An 18,608-nucleotide genomic window follows, 5' to 3' on the forward strand; every position below is an offset into this window, starting at 1 on the left:
TTTTTGCCGAAAACCGGGTTTTGGGTTTGGTGTGAAAAGCCTATTAAATACCTTCCATCGGAACACGTTTCTTAATTACAAATCAAACAAACCTTTGTTAATTGAACTTACACATGTGTTATCTCTTTTTATCAAATTGAATGTAGCGTAAACATCATATATCTGTCCCATTCTTGTGAGTTTTATTTTCTCAAAATCATAAATCGTATACGTTCTTCCATTTTCAATGCTCAGTCGATTTCGCTCGCACTCGCTTTTACTTGCCGCATTGAAAATCTAGTTCTTCTATTGAAAGGGTGTGTTTTGTCATCTCGCCTCATTGTACATCGAAAAGTAGATTAAAACATTTCAAAGACAAGAACAAAAATAAAAGCCAAGTCCTTCAAGTGCTGTGCTTTTGCTTTGTTAAAATTTTGTATAGATTTTTTGAGTCAATAAAATAAGTTTTTGTTAAAATTTTCCAAAATTGAGAAAATGTCGAGAAACGAATGTCGGATTTATGTTGGCAATTTGCCTCCAGACATCAGGACCAAGGATATCCAAGATCTTTTCCATAAATTTGGAAAAGTAACATTCGTCGACTTGAAAAACCGGCGTGGTCCGCCATTTGCATTTGTAGAATTTGAAGATGCTAGGTAATTTTTATATTTTTATTTTTGTGTTCAATTTTTATTTTCTTTTTGCTATGATTCCATATTGATGATGTATTTACATATATAATTTATATACAGAGAGAAAATAGAAAATGAAACTTAATTGTTTTTTGTTGTTTTTTTTTTTTCACAGAGACGCAGAAGATGCAGTTAAAGCCCGAGATGGATATGACTATGATGGATATCGTTTGCGAGTGGAATTCCCAAGGGGCGGAGGACCTGGTAGTTACCGCGGAGGTGGTCGTGGAGGCGACCGTAGTCGTGGTGAAGGAGGCCGTGGAGGCGGTGGTGGTAGTGGTGGTGGCGGAGGTCGAGGCCCACCAACTAAGCGATCACAATTCCGCGTAATGGTCACTGGATTGCCTCCAAGTGGATCGTGGCAAGATCTTAAGGACCATATGCGAGAAGCTGGAGACGTTTGTTTTGCCGATACATACAAAGATGGCACAGGGGTTGTCGAATTTCTTCGTCATGAGGACATGAAATACGCCATAAAGAAGCTTGATGATTCAAGGTTCCGATCTCATGAGGTAAGTTCTGTCAGTGACAAAAAAAAAAACAAGTTTTATGGCAAATATTTTATGGGTATTTTACCCACACGTCAGTTCCATATTTGTTATCATTTTATAGCCTCGAAGTAAGACATTTTCGAAATGCCAACGTTTGAGTCGATTCTTGGGTGTATAGATATTATATTTTATTATGTGTCAACTTTCTACTGCCATATTTATCTGAATTAAGTTCATATATGACATAAATATTGATATAAAATTGTTTTCATAGTAAGTTGGGTGTATGTAGGTATCTATTACACACAAATAACTTAAGTTAATTATGGATTGAACAGAGTTGTAGTTTTACAATACTGCGTACTTCTTAATCCGATTACGTTCAAATGTAATAATAATGTTTAAAAATGAAGTACCTACAAGTGTTGTACACAGTAAGTTTCCATCATCCCAAAAAATGATGAGGGCCCAATTAAATTTTGATGAACTCAGCTATGCTAATTCATTCTGTGTTTTGCATATTTAACATTTATCATGGTTCTAGGCTCAAATTTTAGTCCAATAGCCTTAAAAACCGATAATATAGGTTATTTAAATATGTATTGTATGTAAAATTAAAGTTACAATATTAAAAGGCTTGTTTTCATGTTACATGGATGTTTGAAATTGAAAAATTGTTTATGCATGTAACGGATGTAACTTTTTCTCCAGACTTTTTATGTTTCACACCTGTTACTCGGTTTATGCCTAGTTTGGTTTGCCATTTTATTATTAATAAATTTACTCATTAACCGCGTTTTCAATGCTACGAAATACTCAATTTAATGATGAAAACATTTGGTAAGCGCGTTATCATGCGTAGTGTGCCCTGTGCCCCCATCGTGCGTTTTAACAACACTGAAATAATTTCTGTCTATGTGTGGAAAGTCACTTGTCTGTGCAAATGACCCCAGACGATTGACGCCTTGGAAGCGAATATTTGACGTGTTATTGATGACATTGCTTATAAAAGTTTTTAAAAATTGGGGCTCTTTGCAAGAAACCATTTTAGAACATAAATAGCTTTTAGTCTTTTTGTTGATTTTTATATTGGCTTGATATTTGATATAAACCTGCTAAGCTTTGATTATTTTTGGAACTTACTTAAAGTAGCGCTAAAGTCGTATGTGCACTACGGCCTCACCCAACAAACTTCTCCATCTAGCTCGGTCCTTAAGATTAGATGTCTCCAGTTGTGCACTCCAAGTTGGGTGAGTTCACTTTTCACTTCTGTGAGCCATTCGAAGAATTTCAAGGCTGGATAATTGGTTTTCATGTGCCCTACGTGTACCCAGCCATCTCAGGCATTGGTCTTTTATCCTTCTGGCTAAGTCTACATCGCTGTTCAGCTCGTGGTTCTATTTTCTCCTTCTGGCTAAGTCTACATCGCTGTTCAGCTCGTGGTTCTATTTTCTCCTGCACACACCTTCTATGCATAAGGGATCGTAGATCACGCGAAGAAATTTCATCGAAACGACCCAAGCTGTTTTCATCCGCTTTTGCTATGGTCCATGCTTTTGTACCGTATAGCCGGACGGGGATCGAGAGAGGTCATTGCTACTCAGTTGCTTAGTTTTATTCTGCGCTTGAACTCAGCGCTGGTGTTGTTTTCTGCGTTTACATCGGAGCCTAGGTAGACGAAATCCTTGACTCCCTCAAAGTTACGTCTGTCGATGGTGACGTTTTGACGTAGGTGTTGTAGATCCTCTCTTGACGACAGCATGTACTTTATTTTGCCCTCATTAACCTTCAAACACGTTTTTGCCTCCTCTGCCTCAATACTCACAAAAACCCCATTGACATCACGCTGAGTTCTTCCGATTATGTCAATGTCATCAGCATATGACAGTATTTGGACAGACTTTTGAAAGATACTGCCTCTAGTGTTGACGTGTGAGCTCTGAACTATTCTTTCAAGCACGATGTTAAAAAAATCACATGACAGCGCATCACCTTGTCTTAAACCTTTTTTGACATCGAAAGGTTCTGTTAAGTTGTTTCCAACCTTTATGGAGCATCGTGTAGATGCTGTCATATGCGGCCTTAAAATCGATGAAAAGATGGTGGGTGTTGATTTGGTGTTCTTGGGTTTTTTAGAGGATTTGCCGTAATGTGAATATTTGATCAACTGTGGACTTTCCTGGTCTAAAGCCACACTGATAAGGACCTATCAGGTTGTTGACAATGGGCTTAAGACGTTCACATATTACGGCAGAGAAGATTTTATAGGCGATGTTAAGTAGACTGATTCCTCTATAGTTGGTGCAGTTTATAGGGTCTCCTTTTTTCAGAATCGGGCAAACTATACTGAGTTTCCATTAATCGGGCGTGCTTTCTTTCGACCATATCTTACATATAAGTTGGTGCAGGCTCCTAACCAACTTATCTTTAGCTGCTTTAAAGAGCTAGGCATTCAAGCCATCCGCTCCAACGGCTTTATTAGACTTCAGCTTAGATACGGCAATCTTTACTTCGTCTAAATCGGGAGAGCGGGATTGTTGGGTTTCGTCGTCTATGTTGAATGGATTATCCTGCCTGACAGCGGAATTCAGTTCGTCGTCGCCGTTAGATAGTGTGCACAAGTGACCCTACCATATCCTCGGCATTTACTGCTGTTCCACTATAATGTTTCCACTTTCGTCCTTGCAGCCTTCGGTTCTAGGTGTATGTACCTGTGAATTTCGTTTCACCTGTTCATAAAACTTTCGAACTTCATTTCTGCTTTTGAACCTCTCAACATATTCGACAGCATGCTTCTCATGTCCTCTCTTTTTCCTTCTTCGAAGTCGGTGTTTCTCTCTCCTCTTCTGCTCATAGAGCTCATGAGCAGCTCTTGTCCTTCTATGCAGTACCGCTTTGCTTGCCTGTTGTTTGGTTTCATTTGCCTGCCGACATTACTCATCAAACCAAGGGTTCCTTCGTGGTGGTTGCTTGAAACCCAGCACATCAAAAGCGGCTTCTCTGATTGCATCTTGGCAATGTTGCCACTGGTTTTCGATATATTTTGTTGGCGGCTGGGAACGTCGCGAGAGGTTACTTGTAACTCGGGGGGATAAGGATTTGGCGATCTCTTGCGTTTGTAGCTGTTCGACGTTGTACCTTCTCCCAGCATCTCACTGTTTTGCCTTGAGTCTGATGGAAACCCGAAGTGCTACCTTGGCTTCAACGAGTTATTGGTCCGAGTCGATGTTAGCTCCTCGGTAAGTTCGGATATCCATGATGCTGGAAGAGTGTCTAGCGTCCATCGCCATATGGTCAATCTGGTTGACGGTAGATTGATCTGGAGAACTCCAAGTTCCTTTGTGGATGTTGAGGTGTGGAAAAAGCGCATTGGCTACCATGACGTTTCGCCCCGCAGCAAAATCGATGAGCCTGAATCCGTTGTCGGAAGTGTTGTCGTGCAGGCTGTTTTTCTCCCGATTATTTCACCAAAGATGTCTTCCCTTCTTTGCTTGGCATTAAAATCGCCTAGGACAATTTTAATATCGTAGCTTGGATACTGCTTATATGTTTTGTCTAAGAGCTCGAAAAACATATCCTTGGTGTTGTCATCCTTCTGTTCTGTAGGGGCGTGTGCTAATTTTAGGCTAATGTTTCCGAATTTAGCCTTGATGCGGATGGTCATTAGACGCTCGTTGATACACCTATAGCTCAAAACTTCTTGCCTTAGTTTGGCTCCAATTTTTCTTGGTAGCAGTCACCATAATAAATATCACAGTTTTTCATCATAGTTGAAAGCTGTTCCTCGATTTACGCCTAGTTTGGTTTGCCATTTCATTATCGTGTTTTCAAATTCATTATCAAAATAATGTTTGGGTTTTCGAGCCGCAACCAAATACTCAATTTAATGCTAAAATAATGTCTAAATTCGCCTGAAACACGCTACAATGATGGGGAAGGCGGAATGAGAATAATTTTGGTCTACGATGGTCTCGTCTTCCAGGAATGCCCTATTCTCCCAGAAACTTCTGGGTGTATAGAAATCTGGAAGTTTATGTCTGGTGCTTTGGAATTCTTTCTTGACTTTTTTTTGTATATTACGTTTCCAATCTAGTTTTTTTTGTCTAAAATTAGACCCTGTTATGGTTATAAAATGCTTAACCAAACTGGTAACTATCAAAATTATTTGCATAAGCAATCACTCTAAAACCCTCTTTAACCAAACAAATTTGATTTTCATTCTTTGACGATGTTGTATGGTCAACATTGACTTCTTCACTGCTCCATATGCTCTTAAATTTACCTCTTTCGAACGTCTACGCACAGTGCTTGAATCCACCGTTAAATTGAGCTCCTTCACAATTGATCCCCCGAATCAGATTCGGTATTTTTTGGCCCATGCGATGGTCCGTTTTCCGTGTTCGACCACCAGAGTGTCTTGTTTCTGGGGACAAATTATTTCGATCCCTTGAAATTGAAACGGTCGACTCATGGATTTTTAACCACTTTCCTATTTCCCTTTGCCTTATCCCGCTCTTGAATGCTTCGATAATTATTTTTTAGTATGTTTATCATATTTATTTCCACCCATATTTAAAAATATTTTTTTTCCACAAAAAATATATAAAAAGAACACTTTTAAATTATGCAGCTTAAAAATCAATGTCAAAAGAATGTAATTGACTAAAGGACAAATCAGGAATGAGGTACTGTAAAAAAACTTGCATTTGTTTTGCACAGATGCATATGTGTCTTCTCAGTTCTTTCATGATGGTTTGGTTCCCTTACGGGTAATATTATCGATTTCTTTGTCTTAAATTAATGAGTAACTTCATTTTCTAAGACAAATATGAAAAATTACTGTTATATACAGTGGATCAGAAATTATAAGTAACAAACAAAAAAATTGCAAATGTTTTGCACAATAGTGTACATAAGAGACACCAACCAAAAACTTATTTCATGTATTCGGTAATTTCTGTCTGCAAGTGGTTTTTTTTTTTTGGAAATTTCGGCTGTTGTATCTTCAGACGTTTCCAAATACAAACTAAAATTAATTATCCAATGCATCTGCCATAAAATACGCTTTGAAGGCTGCTGAATCAGTTCCTCTTCAACCAAAATCTCGTCATGACTTTCAATATCGATTTAAAGCTACACTGCTCAAAAATATCCTCGTCTGTAGGAAAGGCCGACGTACAAATATCGTTATCTACCTCCATACAGTCATCTAGATTTATGTTCGTTGCTATATCACTCTGCCTAATCTATTCAGCTTCCATCAAAGCTCGATCTTCATCAATATTATTGAGAAAAATAAGAGTAATTTCATCCTCTTCGTCCTATATGAACAATTGGCCAAAACCAGCTTTTTTTAGGCAATTAGCTATAGTCTGACTTTTGACGTCAATGTCCCAAGTTTTTTCAACTGTATTTATGCACTCAAGTAATGTGACATCGTGTTTTTTTCCTTCATCCATATGCTACATAGTTTCTTTTAAGTGGCGATAATGACATTTTAAATATTGAATCACTCCCTGGTCAAGTGGTTGCAGTTTTGAAGTCATGTTTGGCGGAAAAAATGCTAGGTCAATTGACTTCAATTTTGTTTAAGGTCTTTGGGATACGCTGGGTAAGTTATCAATAAAAAGTAAAACTTTTCTCCCTTTATGTGAAAATTGTTTATCTAACTTAACAACCCATTCTTCAAAAAGTTGTCCAGTCATCCACTTTTAACACTGCGAAAACAATGAGGCTTGTTACTTTTACTTATTTAAAGGATTTTAAGTTTTTCATATCCATCGATGTTTGCAGCCAACATTAAAGTAATCCGCTGTTTGCTGTGTTTGCCCCTATGACATTTTTAAATGTTAAAGTGTTGTCGGGTAAGCATTTGAAAAACAATCTCTTTTCATCAGATTTGCATAATTGTCTTGCAAATTCGAGAGCCTTTTCTTTTATTATTCCTCCAGATATGGGCATGTTCTATGCCTAGCAACTGTAAACCAGTCGACGACTGCCTTCTCTACATTTTCAAAAACTGGTTTCTCAAATTTTCTAGCCATTCCAGAGGCCCCAAATTAGATTGCTGTTGTTGCTATAATTTTTCCACGCGACGCAACGACGACGACCACGACAATCCCGAACAAAACCACGACGAAGACTAGAACCTAGAACGTAAAGAAGGTCGTAGAAAAATTTAGCACATTCAGCACGTATGATGCTGATATTTTCGGCCACTCAGCTTAGGGTGGGTTCAGCGAATAAATTGATATCCTATTTGAGATGATATCGTAGGTGGTCAATTAAATTGATCAGAATATAAAAATGTCGGTGACCACAGGGGTGTCTATCCTGAGATTGAGAAATAGGGCGCCAGCAATTTTTTTTATAATTAAGGAAATTGCAAACCTTCGGAGCGAAACCGACGGTGAAAGAAGGAATTAATTTTCAAAATATTTATTATTAACTAAATTGCCTGGGAAACCTTGCAATTAAGTAGGGCTAAAACCCAAAAAAATAATGTTAACGGTTTAATTTAAGGCGGGTCACGAGTTCCGTAATTTTCGGAAATAAAGCGAACGATAATTTTTTTTTGAACAATGTCTCGACAACGAAATAATGTGATTCAACGGAAATAATTTTTAATCAAATAAACCAAACTATTATACTTAGCTTATTTCTCCTGACAAATTTCCCTTCTTTCCTTAACCAATTTTCCTTCTTTTCTTCTCCTCTCCTGTATCTCAAAGAGTATATTCGACCAAATCTCCAAAATTATTTTCCTTTTTTTCAAATTTCCAAAACACTTCCTCAAATTAATTTTTTTTTTTCAATCAAATTTCTATCTTCCAAAATTACTTTTCTTTCGATCTATTCGATTTCGTAGCTTACAAAAAAGTGAGCTCCCAGGCTTTTTCCAAGCCTGGATGAACCCTTTTTCTTCAAAAACCCAGTGCTTTCAGCAACTCAGTGACTTGGGTTTCGGTCGCGTCATTTTTTTCAGCAACGCTCAGCTTGTTTGCTTGAGTGTGCCAACGCAGTTGCAAACCCAGTAGTCTTCTCTTACTCGCACTTTAATCTCCCCAGCTTAATGCAAGTCACCCCTGAATTCGCCGCGCTCTACTCTGACTTGTAGAGTGCGGGAATGCAGTGGGTGCCATCAGCCACCTAACATCCCCGATTCAATTTTGAATGAAAGAAAAACCTTGGAACTCAAGAAATTTAATTGTTCACACTTTGCACTTTTCCCCCGCCGATATTTCCCAGCAAAACAAATATAATTGTGGAAACTTGATGGAAATTAGTAAGTTTCGATTAATAACAATTGTGGGAAGAGAAATGTGGCAGAAGTTCGCTACACCCGTTTTAAAGTTATTTCGTTTGACTTTCGCGCAGATTTGGGGAAATAGGGACTTACGTTATCGTTCCATCTTTTACATTTAAGTATAATGAGGGTGTAAAAGTTGGGCTTGAAGCCATTCTCCCATGGAGTAACTTCGGCATTCCGAGACCAAGTGTCGACCGTGCCAATTTTGGTTTACTGGAGTCAGACCATCCGTCTGACACTTATGGTGGTAATTATGCTCATTCTTTGGGGACTGGCTGTCACCCGTTCTTAGTATTTGACAAGACCGCCCGTCTGTCACTGGAAAGCTTATCCACTTTATGTATGTAAAATCGACATCAATGATTATGTTTCTTTCCAAAGTACTGAGAGAGTGAACCGATGGCTGATGGACCATGGCTGCCCCTCTCTCTCTCAGTAGATTGTAGGAAACACCTGTAGGAATGGAGGAGGGAGGAACAAGTATTTGGATGACGGAGAGAATGGTTCTTGTCGCGGTAATTTTTTACCGTGACACTGTTATAGTCCGTTACTTATTTTTTAGAATTGTGGATACCGTATTCGGATTAACTCCATATTTCATAGCAACGTCTTTTTTTCTTGAACCACAATCTATTTTATTGGCTAGCTGAAATTTCTCCTTAATTGTTTGTTTTCAGAACACGTTTAGATGCCATGGTTCAATTTAAATTTCAAAAAAGGAGCAACTGAAAAATAATATTACATTGGATTGCTTACCACATGACTAAAAAACATTTCCTTACCTACCATGTATCTTCCAATCATCACTCTAGTAGCAACACATGTACAGATATGAACATTAAAATATATAAAATATTGTACCACTCCTGTTGAATTATCCTCCACATTGCGGTTAAATTTTTTGTTAAATGTTTCCCAACAGCGCATTTTAAATCTCCCAAATTGGATGTGTGCTTAGGGTCGTTGTCCTGCTGTAGGCAACATTTGAGAGGTACGTTCATATTTTGATCCATTTTACCCTCAATCAAATATATTGGTCCAAAGCCATATCAAGAAAATTAACCCCAAAGTATGATACTGCTGCAACCATTCATGACCGTTTTCTAGATGTATTTGGAATTTAGTTCTTTCAAAGGAAACCTTCTAACGGATTTTCTACAATCACTTTATCTTTGTTTCGTCAATCCACAAAACATTCCTCCACTTTTTGCCTCATTTTGGTTCACTCCAATCATAATGATCGTGAGCGACTTTAAACCGCATTGTTATTATTTTTATATCCTTAAGCCTAGTACGCTACTGATGCGAAACGAAATTTCCCATACAAAAATGACATGACGTCATAAACGAAAAATTTCGCTGTGCTTTTCGTTTCTCATTACGCTGCTGAACGACGATATGTGTTATTTTAGTGAATAGCTGTACTAGATGTCTAAGTACAATTCTCCATTCTTTTAGTTCTCAATTTAATTGCCCGGCATATTAATTGCTTGCGAAAGTTTGACTTTAATTTATTTATTGAACAAAATTGTTTGCTCGGGACTTTTGGTTTTTTGCAAGAAGTGATGAAAACAAGTAGTGAACTTCAACTTCCAAAAAATAAGCCGAAGAAAAAAAATTGATTTCTCTTCGGAGGAAAAAAAGAATCTGGCCTCGTTGGTCGAAGCTATTTGGAAGTTGAAGCATAGGCTTCCTCACACAGAACTCTCCACAAATATTTTTCCGCTGTGGTTTTCGTTTTCATTTTGCTTTGCACTTCGAGACCGCCGAAAAAATTCGTTTTACTTCAGCTGCGTACTAGGCTTTAGAAAGGGCACTACTCCTACGATCCTTTTAAACAAGTTAGCTTCAACAAGTCTTCTACGAACAGTTCTGAAAGTTATAGCAAGCTGTAGTTTATTTTTTATTTCCCTTGAAGAATTGTAAGGATCTTGTTTTGAAGCGCAAATGATCTTTTAGTCTTCTTTTGGGGTTGATTTGCTCATTATTCTGGATATTTCCCTCAAAGATTTTCCCATGCTTCGTAAAACTAAAATGACAGCTTTCTCTTCTAAGGAACATTGCTTACCGCGACCCATGTTTTATTTAGAATTGACTGTTATATTATTAAAATAATTTGAATTCACTTCCTAAGTGAAAAACTAATATTTTTGATATTAGTTAAATGTGATTCTATTTTAATGTTAACCAAAAACACAGTCTTACCTAAGAAAAGGTTCATCTCCAAACAATCAACAATCAAACAAAAATAAAACAAATGTTATTTTGCATAAGAAAGTCTAACTTTTTTTGGATAACGGTTAAAACTACTTCTGATGCATGTTGTTTAAATTTGGTTTACTCCTACCAACTATCTCTGTGTATATTTTTATGTCCATATCTGTATAATGAATGAAAATGTCAATTTCCCTGTACATTTTAATATCCTATTTTCCAATGGGGATTCCCATCAGAAAATCAAATTTCAAATGAATTCTTGATTTTTTCTCATAAATGTTAATGCCCCCATAAAATTCGACTTATACAAGTTCGAGTTATCAAAATATACACTGCCAAAACTAGGATGAGGCCACATATTTTTCAACCGATTTTCGTTCTTTATACCTGCTGGAATAGATATTTTCTTCAAAAAAAGTAATAAAATTAAGGGGTTAAATAGAAAAAACAGTTGGAATTTCCCTACATTAATTAAAGAGCTACTTAAAAACAGTATGAAACAGTGCGTCACTTGGATGAGGCCACATGAAAAATCTTATAAAATATCAAAAAAATGAAAGAAATGTTTACAGTTTTTGGTTTTCAAACATTTATTTATTAAGTTTTTCTCATTTAAAAATGAGTATGCCCCCCATTTTTCGATATGACCTCTATTAGACGGTTTGGAATGGAATCATAAAGTTTTTTTAAATAGTCAAGTGAAATCTCGTCCCAGGCATCACGGATAGCTTCAATTAAGGAGTTCTTGTCTTCAAATTGTCTACCGCCTTCATAAACTTGCCCATACATGCCCATACATTTTCGATTATGTTCAAGTCCGGTGAATAGGGTGGCCATGACAAAAGGTCTACGTTTTCTGATAAAATCCAGCTTTTGACAACCCTGGAAGTGTGGATGGGGGTATTGTCTTGTTGGAAAATCCAAGGCAGAGGTCCAAAAATATTTTTCATCTTCGGAAATGAGCTTTCCAACAAGTATTTGCAGCTGTTTCCGTTCATTGTTAGAGAAACAAACTCCAATTCGATTTTGCCATAGTAGGTGATAGCTCCCCACACCATAACACCTGATGTGCGGCTGCGATGTCTTACCAAAATTAGTCCCTCTTTTCTTAAATCATGGAAATAAAAGTTGTAACCATCGGGGCCGTCAAGGCTAAACTTTTTTTCATCCGAAAAGACGACGCGTTTCCATTGACTACTCCAAGAGACATGTTCTGTTGCAAAGTTCATTCGCAGCTCCTTGTGTACTTGCTTTAGAACAGGTTTCTTTTTGAGTTTTCTTCTCTGTATAGTACCATCTTTTCTTATTATCCTTCGGACTGTCGAAATACTGGCTGATACTCCGCTTTTGGACCTTATTTTAGTAGCTGATTGAGTAGAATTTGAAGCAATACGTAAAATTAACCGCTTTTCTCGGGATGTTGTTGCTTGGACTGTGCGTCCTTTTTGGTTTTTTCCATAGTTTTGAGGATCAGCAAGATAGTTGTTTACAACTGTCTTACTTCTGTTCAGCTTCCTTGCTATTTCTCGGCTTGAGAGTCCCATTTCCTTGAAAGCATCGATTTGTCTTTTACATCGATCTGAACTTTTACAACGAAATATTCGCAATGGCCTCATCCTAGTGACTCACTTTTTTATGTCCTTTTTAGGTAGCTCATTCATTAATGTAGGGAAATTCCAACGGTCTTTTCTAATTAACCCTATAATTGTATCACTTTGTTTTAAGAAAATATGTACCTACTCTCATGTAGTAAAATTTACCGGGTTAAACAAATTCCAACAGGTATCGGACCGAAAATCGGTTGAAAAATATGTGGCCTCATCCTAGTGATTGGCAGTGTATATGGAATATAGACTACTGTAACACAATTTCGTTCGAGTTATAAAAACTTCGAGATATCAAAGTTCGAGTTATCGAAAAAAAGACACTTTTTATTTATTTTTACTTCTACAATATTCGAATTGAATTTTTTTAAATGTGTACAATTTAAATGGCTTTTCTTTTCTTTACAGGGTGAAGTTTCGTACATTCGTGTTAGAGAAGACAGCGGTGAAGAAAGAGGACGCGGAGGCGGTGGTGGTGGCGGCGGAGGTGGTGGTGGCGGTGGTGATTACCGCGATAGGTAAAGACAATACTCTCATATAAAAATTATTCTTATATTTGTATTTTAATTAATTCCTTTTTTTAAATATTTTTTTTTTTTTTTTACAAATTCTAGATCTCGTTCCCGTTCATATTCCCCAAGGCCAAGACGACGTGGAACTCCCACCTATTCCCCAGTACATCGTGTATCATATTCAAGGTCACGTTCAGACTCCAGATCTAATTTTTAAAAGCTAATTATTTAAAAAAAATCACTAACTAATCTGAAATCAAAAATGAACAAACAAAACAAACAACACAATTTTTTATTAGACAAAATTCAAAAGAGATAAAAACAAGAAAAAAAAAACATGCACCGTTTTACTTTAAGATATTGTAAAATGTATTTCTAATCCTTAAAAAATCAAATCAAACAAAAACAGAAAAAACTTACCTACCACAAAAAACCGAGCGATTTAAAATCTTATTAATAAATCTAAGTGGAAAATTGTAGATTTCTCTGTCCAAGTAAATCTCCTTTTCATTTTACCTTCATGCATTTAAATCAATCTGTTTGTACATTTTTCCCCATAAAACTTAAAAACAAAATAGTAATATTAATACGAAGTCCAAAATAGAATAGAAACAAATCTTAGAATGGGTATTTTTAATTGCTCATCTTTTATATACTTAACGTATATTTGCAGGAATTGAACAATTACAATGAGCCACATTTTTAACAAAATATTTATGTGCCCCCTCCCCATTCTTTTGCATATTATTTTTATATAATTCATTTGTTTTAATAATAAAATTATAATTGTAAATTCTAAACAAAGTCATAAACATCTTTAACTATTTATTAACAAAAACAAAGAAACATTTAATTAACATATTTTTCTTTTTCTTTCACAAAAAGTGTATGGAATTGGATAGTTTGATTTTAACATGTATGGAAGAGGATAACGGAATAAGAATTAATAAAATAAATAAAAAAGACAGACTCAAGAGATCTCAGGATAAATATAGGAAAAAAATAATATACAAAATAATTATTCTAAAATCTCCGGAAGGACTCTGAATGTGAATGGAAAACCACCCTGGATGTGAAAACAGGAGTGCCAAATTTGTATCTAATAATATTCTAAAGGATTTGTATTTTGGAAACATAAAATAGGATAAAAAAAATAGGAAAGGAGCAAAATATCTCCTTAGGAGGATTCTTCACACTTCACTTCATTTCTCCAATCCACTCCACTCCATCTCGTGCATGCGGATTTTCTGCTGCTTTACCGTTATTCTCATGCCTGCTCTCTCGTCCTGCTCTCGATCTTTCTCGAGACATTTTGAATCCTTTGTTTGCCTTCTGGACACTAGGATTTAAAAAGCAAACCTTTTTTAAAAAAAAACACACTTTTGGATTTTTGGAATGGAAATCGTTCTGTTTCGACACTGGATTTCTTCTCCTGATATTCTCTGCGTAATTATGTAGGACGCCGCGGGAGGATTTTAAATGTTTCAAAATTTTTCACTCTTCTCAGTCAAATTTCAATTCAAATATTTATGGATAAATTTCCCGAAAAAATAAACACACTTATCTGCGCGCACCATGCACTGCACACCTTTCGTTAAAAAAAAGTTTGTATTGTATGCTTCGTACAAATATCATCAAGGATACTCTATAAATACTCTTGGATCCAAAAACCCTTCGCTTTTATTTTGAGGATTCTTCTTTGGATTTTCACAAATAAAAAAAAATGTATGTATAAAAACAGGAGAGGAAAGTGACTTCCACGATGGATTATGGGATAATTTCCAGGATCATATTCACTCACTCTTTCCAAGTTGCATGCATGTGGTGTGTACTAAAATGTAGGTGGTGGTGGTGGGTGGTCTCAGTCCAGTGGTATGTTTCTTTATTTTTTTAATTTTCTTATTTAATTGAATTATTCTAAAATGATTATTTTCTTTTTTGAATTAATTTGTTTTCTTTTTTTTTTTTTGAACATTAACAAAAAACGCGGAATATACATAAGAATATTTATTAATCAATTATTTTTAATGCATGATTGTAAGAAAGAAAAAAAAGGTATGTGTATACTCAACAAATAAATTTTGTTTTGTAATCATTCATTAATTGCTCAATGTTTGAAAACATAAACAAAAAACAGAAACTTCAAAGAATCATTTTAAATACTAAAGCTTGATGATAGATATTTTTGTCGTGTTGAGTGTTTTTAAATAAAATCAATAAATATAATAAATAAAAATAAATAGATTTGTTTTATTCAGAATGATAATTTTTCAGAATTTTAAATTTATCAAGGAATAAACTTTCGAAAACAGGAAAGTCCAATAATCAAGAATAAATAAACAAAATAACTAGTCTATTGCAAAAATTCATGCACAGTTATATGGTACAAATTGAAGATGAAGAAATTGAATCAAGAAAAATAGTGTGTTCAGTCGAAAGTTCAAAATCGCAATTTACCTACATTGGTTTCAGTCAAATTGTAAGTTCTATAGGTAACCTTTATTTAATTTTTTTTGTGTATTCCTTTTTGCTACTTTATTGTTTTTTAATCAGAGATGATGCGTGAAGCAGAAAGAGAAAACGGTGATTCAAAAGGAGCTGCTAAACATAACTACGATCCAGCGATGTAAGTAATAAATCTACTCTATTTTTTAAATTGTTGGAAAAGAATTTTGTTTTAAAAAAACGATCAAAAGTTCCTTGCTGTCCTCGAGATATTTAGCTCTCTGACAAATCGTGCTTCGAATGGCAACAGCAATAGTACCTACAGCTATGGCCAAAATAATAAGAACAGTTACAACGTTTGAATGAAACAACAAAAAGCAATGCCTTCATTTTAGAGAAGTAAAGAAAAATCGTTGTAAGATAAATGTTCTTTATATTCTCTTTAGTTATATGTATTTTTTATTGATTAAGACAAAGGATCAGTTGAAATTAATTTGTTCACGGTGCTATATCTGTTTGGCCAATAAAATAAGAACAGCCAAGACATTTTTGCAATAAAGAATTCACAGAAAAACAAAAAAAAATAGGTAAATAATAAAGTTCTATTATTTAACTAATTATAACTTAAATAATTTTATTTTATTGAAGAACGTTATGAGAAAAAAATAAGCATTTCTCAGAATTTCAGTGTGCGTAAGCACGGTGAGTCAATTCGGAGAATTGCCAGAATAGTCAAATGCTCCTCTAGAATGGTTTTTAAAGGTTAGGTTGGAGTGGCTGTCCAGATGTCATTGACGCACGTAGACCTCAAGGGTCCATTGTGATACCACTAATGAGGTTACTCATGGGAGAGTAATGAATTTAAACAAACCATTTTGTACTTTTAATAAATTTAGAGAGACGTTTTGTGTCAATTGTTGCCAGTTCACTGGTGTTATCGAAGAAGGGATTACCGAGAAAGTAATTCCTTCTAATGGAGAGTGCTGGACATGTACATAGAAGGTGTTGGATCGTTTCCTCTTCCTCCTCGTCCCGGCACCCAAATGAGGTGAATGTTAAACTGTTCCGTCATCTCATTCAGAGATCATCGACAATCGTGGACTGTTTGAGAGTTTGTGGAGGCAGACGCGAGAGATTTAAGAGCGGCTTGGCTGTCTGAGAAGATTCGTATATCCTTACAAGATATAACGTTTTCTTTGAGCCAGGATAGTGCTTCTTTAATCGCCATTACTTCTGCCTGGAATACACTACATTGATTGGGAAGTCTATAGGATAGACTGAGATTCAGTTCTGAAAAGATACCACTTCCAACTCCGTGATCGGTCTTTGAACCGTCAGTATAGAAGTGTACCGCATCGTATTCCAGGGGTCTCTCTTCTTCCCAGGAGGATCTTGAAGGGATGGACACATGGAATCTTTTACCAAATACCATTTTTGGGGTGGTAGTCTAAGCGATCTGGGATAGATCTGAACTGGTCCATTGAGAGGTGGCTCTAAGCCTTACACATGAGTTGGCAGCCACCTTTTTAGAGAAGATGTCATGTGGTGTTAGGTTTAAAAGCACTTCCAATGCTGCGGTTGGTGTTGAGCGAAGTGCTCCTGTGATGCACATACCTGCTGACCGCTGGACATTGATGAGCTTATTTAGATTTACCATCTTGTCCAGTGCTGTCCACCATACGACGGCTCCATAAATGAGTATCGGCCTGATTACCGAAGTGTATAGCCAGTGGGTTATTTTTGGGGATAAGCCCCATTTTGATCCTACAAGTAAAAACGCTACAGTAGCCTTTTTGACTCTTTCATCAATATTTGCCCTCCAAGTTAGTTTTTTGTCTAAAATGAGGCCCAAATATTTAGCTTGATCGGAAAAGCTTAATGGTATTCCTCTAATCTTGGGTGGGCTAATCTGAGGAATTTTATATCTTCTCGAAAAGAGTATTAATTCTGTTTTGTGTGGGTTGACGTTTAATCCACATTGCTTAGCCCATTTAGTTAGCCTGTTTAGGGCATTTTGTAGGAGTTCCGAGAGAGCTTGGGGGTGCTTCCCAGATACGGATATCGCAACGTGGTCAGCATAGGCAATCACCTTAAAACCCTCTGCTTCCAATGCTGTAAGTAGGTCGTTTACTACCATGTTCCATAAAAGAGGCGAAAGGACTCCACCTTGGGGAGTGCCTCGATTCACCGATCTGGTGGTAGTAAAACTTCTCATTTTAGAAATTATTGTCCTGCTTTTGAGCATGAGACTTAAAAGATCTATGAGTGACTTCTCTAATTTCAACTTATCCATTGCTGTTGTGATCGCCTGGTAACTGACGTTGTTGAAAGCTCCTTCAATATCTAGGAACGCTACCAAGTTATATTCTTTGTATTCGAGGGAATGTTCAATAGTACGTACCAGCGAGTGAAGTGCTGATTCTACTGATTTTCCTTTAGAGTAAGCATGTTGAGCTGTGGAAATGAGACATGGTTTTAAATTATGTCTGATGTAAATTTCAATCAATCTTTCCAAGGTTTTAAGAAGGAAGGATGATAGGCTGATTGGTCGTAGGTCTTTAGGGTTAACGTGTGAGGGTTTCCCTGCTTTGGGAATGAAGACTACTTTTGCCATTCTTCCGGCTTTGGGAATATATCTCAACCTTACTTGTCAGAATGATTTATAATGGTGGAATGATCATGTCTGAGCATTTTTGTAGTTCGGCCGGAATGATTCCGTCTGGTCCTGGAGATTTATATGGATCAAAGCTGTCTATGGCCCACTGCAGTTTTTCCCGCGTTATTAGATCAACTAAATCGCTTGTATAAGCTACAGACTCTGATGTTAAGTCATTGATTATGTTAGAGCTACCTGAAAAGTGGGCGTCTAATAACAGATTAAGAGATTCTTCATCTGTGATAGTCCACGTGCCTGCTTCTGTCTTTAAAGCACTGGGTATTGTTGGACTTTTTGAGAGAATTTTCCTGAGTCTTGAGGCTTCTGAAGTACTCGTATTTTCTATTTTACCACAAAAATTTCTCCAAGAAGACCTCTTACTCTTTCTTAATTCTTTTTATATTGCTTTAGGGCTTGTTTGTATAAGTCCCAGTCAGAAGAAGATCTAGTGTACTTAGATCTGTTGAAGAGTTTGCGACATCTCTTTCTGAATGGTTCTAGTTCTTTACGCCACCAATGAGGTTTCTTTTTACCCTTTAAAATGGTAAAGGGCATGAAGATCTCATTGAAGGCTTCGGTGAGAGGATTTACAGAAAGGCCTAGTTCATCTTTACTGGAGGAGCTTTTAAGAAGGTTGTGATTAAGCAGTTGTGCTAGTACATCCCTATAACGCTCCCAGTTTGTATTCCGGTGATTTGAAAGC

General features: G+C 36.4%; 1 protein-coding gene across 1 annotated transcript; it reads left to right on the plus strand.

Moving 5' to 3' along the window:
* Positions 1–257: 257 nt before the first annotated feature.
* On the plus strand, positions 258–15,044 carry LOC129939089 (serine/arginine-rich splicing factor 1B). The gene is made up of 4 exons (XM_056046961.1): positions 258–635; positions 787–1,183; positions 12,701–12,810; positions 12,907–15,044. The coding sequence occupies exons 1-4, from the start codon at positions 475–477 to the stop codon at positions 13,019–13,021; spliced, it is 783 nt and encodes a 260-aa protein (XP_055902936.1). The 5' UTR covers positions 258–474; the 3' UTR covers positions 13,022–15,044.
* Positions 15,045–18,608: the final 3,564 nt, after the last annotated feature.

The sequence above is a fragment of the Eupeodes corollae genome, chromosome 1, assembly GCF_945859685.1.
Source record: "Eupeodes corollae chromosome 1, idEupCoro1.1, whole genome shotgun sequence".
Lineage (NCBI taxonomy): Eukaryota > Metazoa > Arthropoda > Insecta > Diptera > Syrphidae > Eupeodes > Eupeodes corollae.

Excerpts from the sequence above, each read along its gene's own strand:
- LOC129939089 (XM_056046961.1), top strand. The coding sequence starts at position 475 with ATGTCGAGAAACGAATGTCGGATTTATGTTGGCAATTTGCCTCCAGAC. Across the intron at positions 636-786 it reads GTAGAATTTGAAGATGCTAG|AGACGCAGAAGATGCAGTTA; the intron begins GTAATTTTTATA and ends TTTTTTTCACAG. Across the intron at positions 12,811-12,906 it reads GGTGGTGATTACCGCGATAG|ATCTCGTTCCCGTTCATATT; the intron begins GTAAAGACAATA and ends TACAAATTCTAG.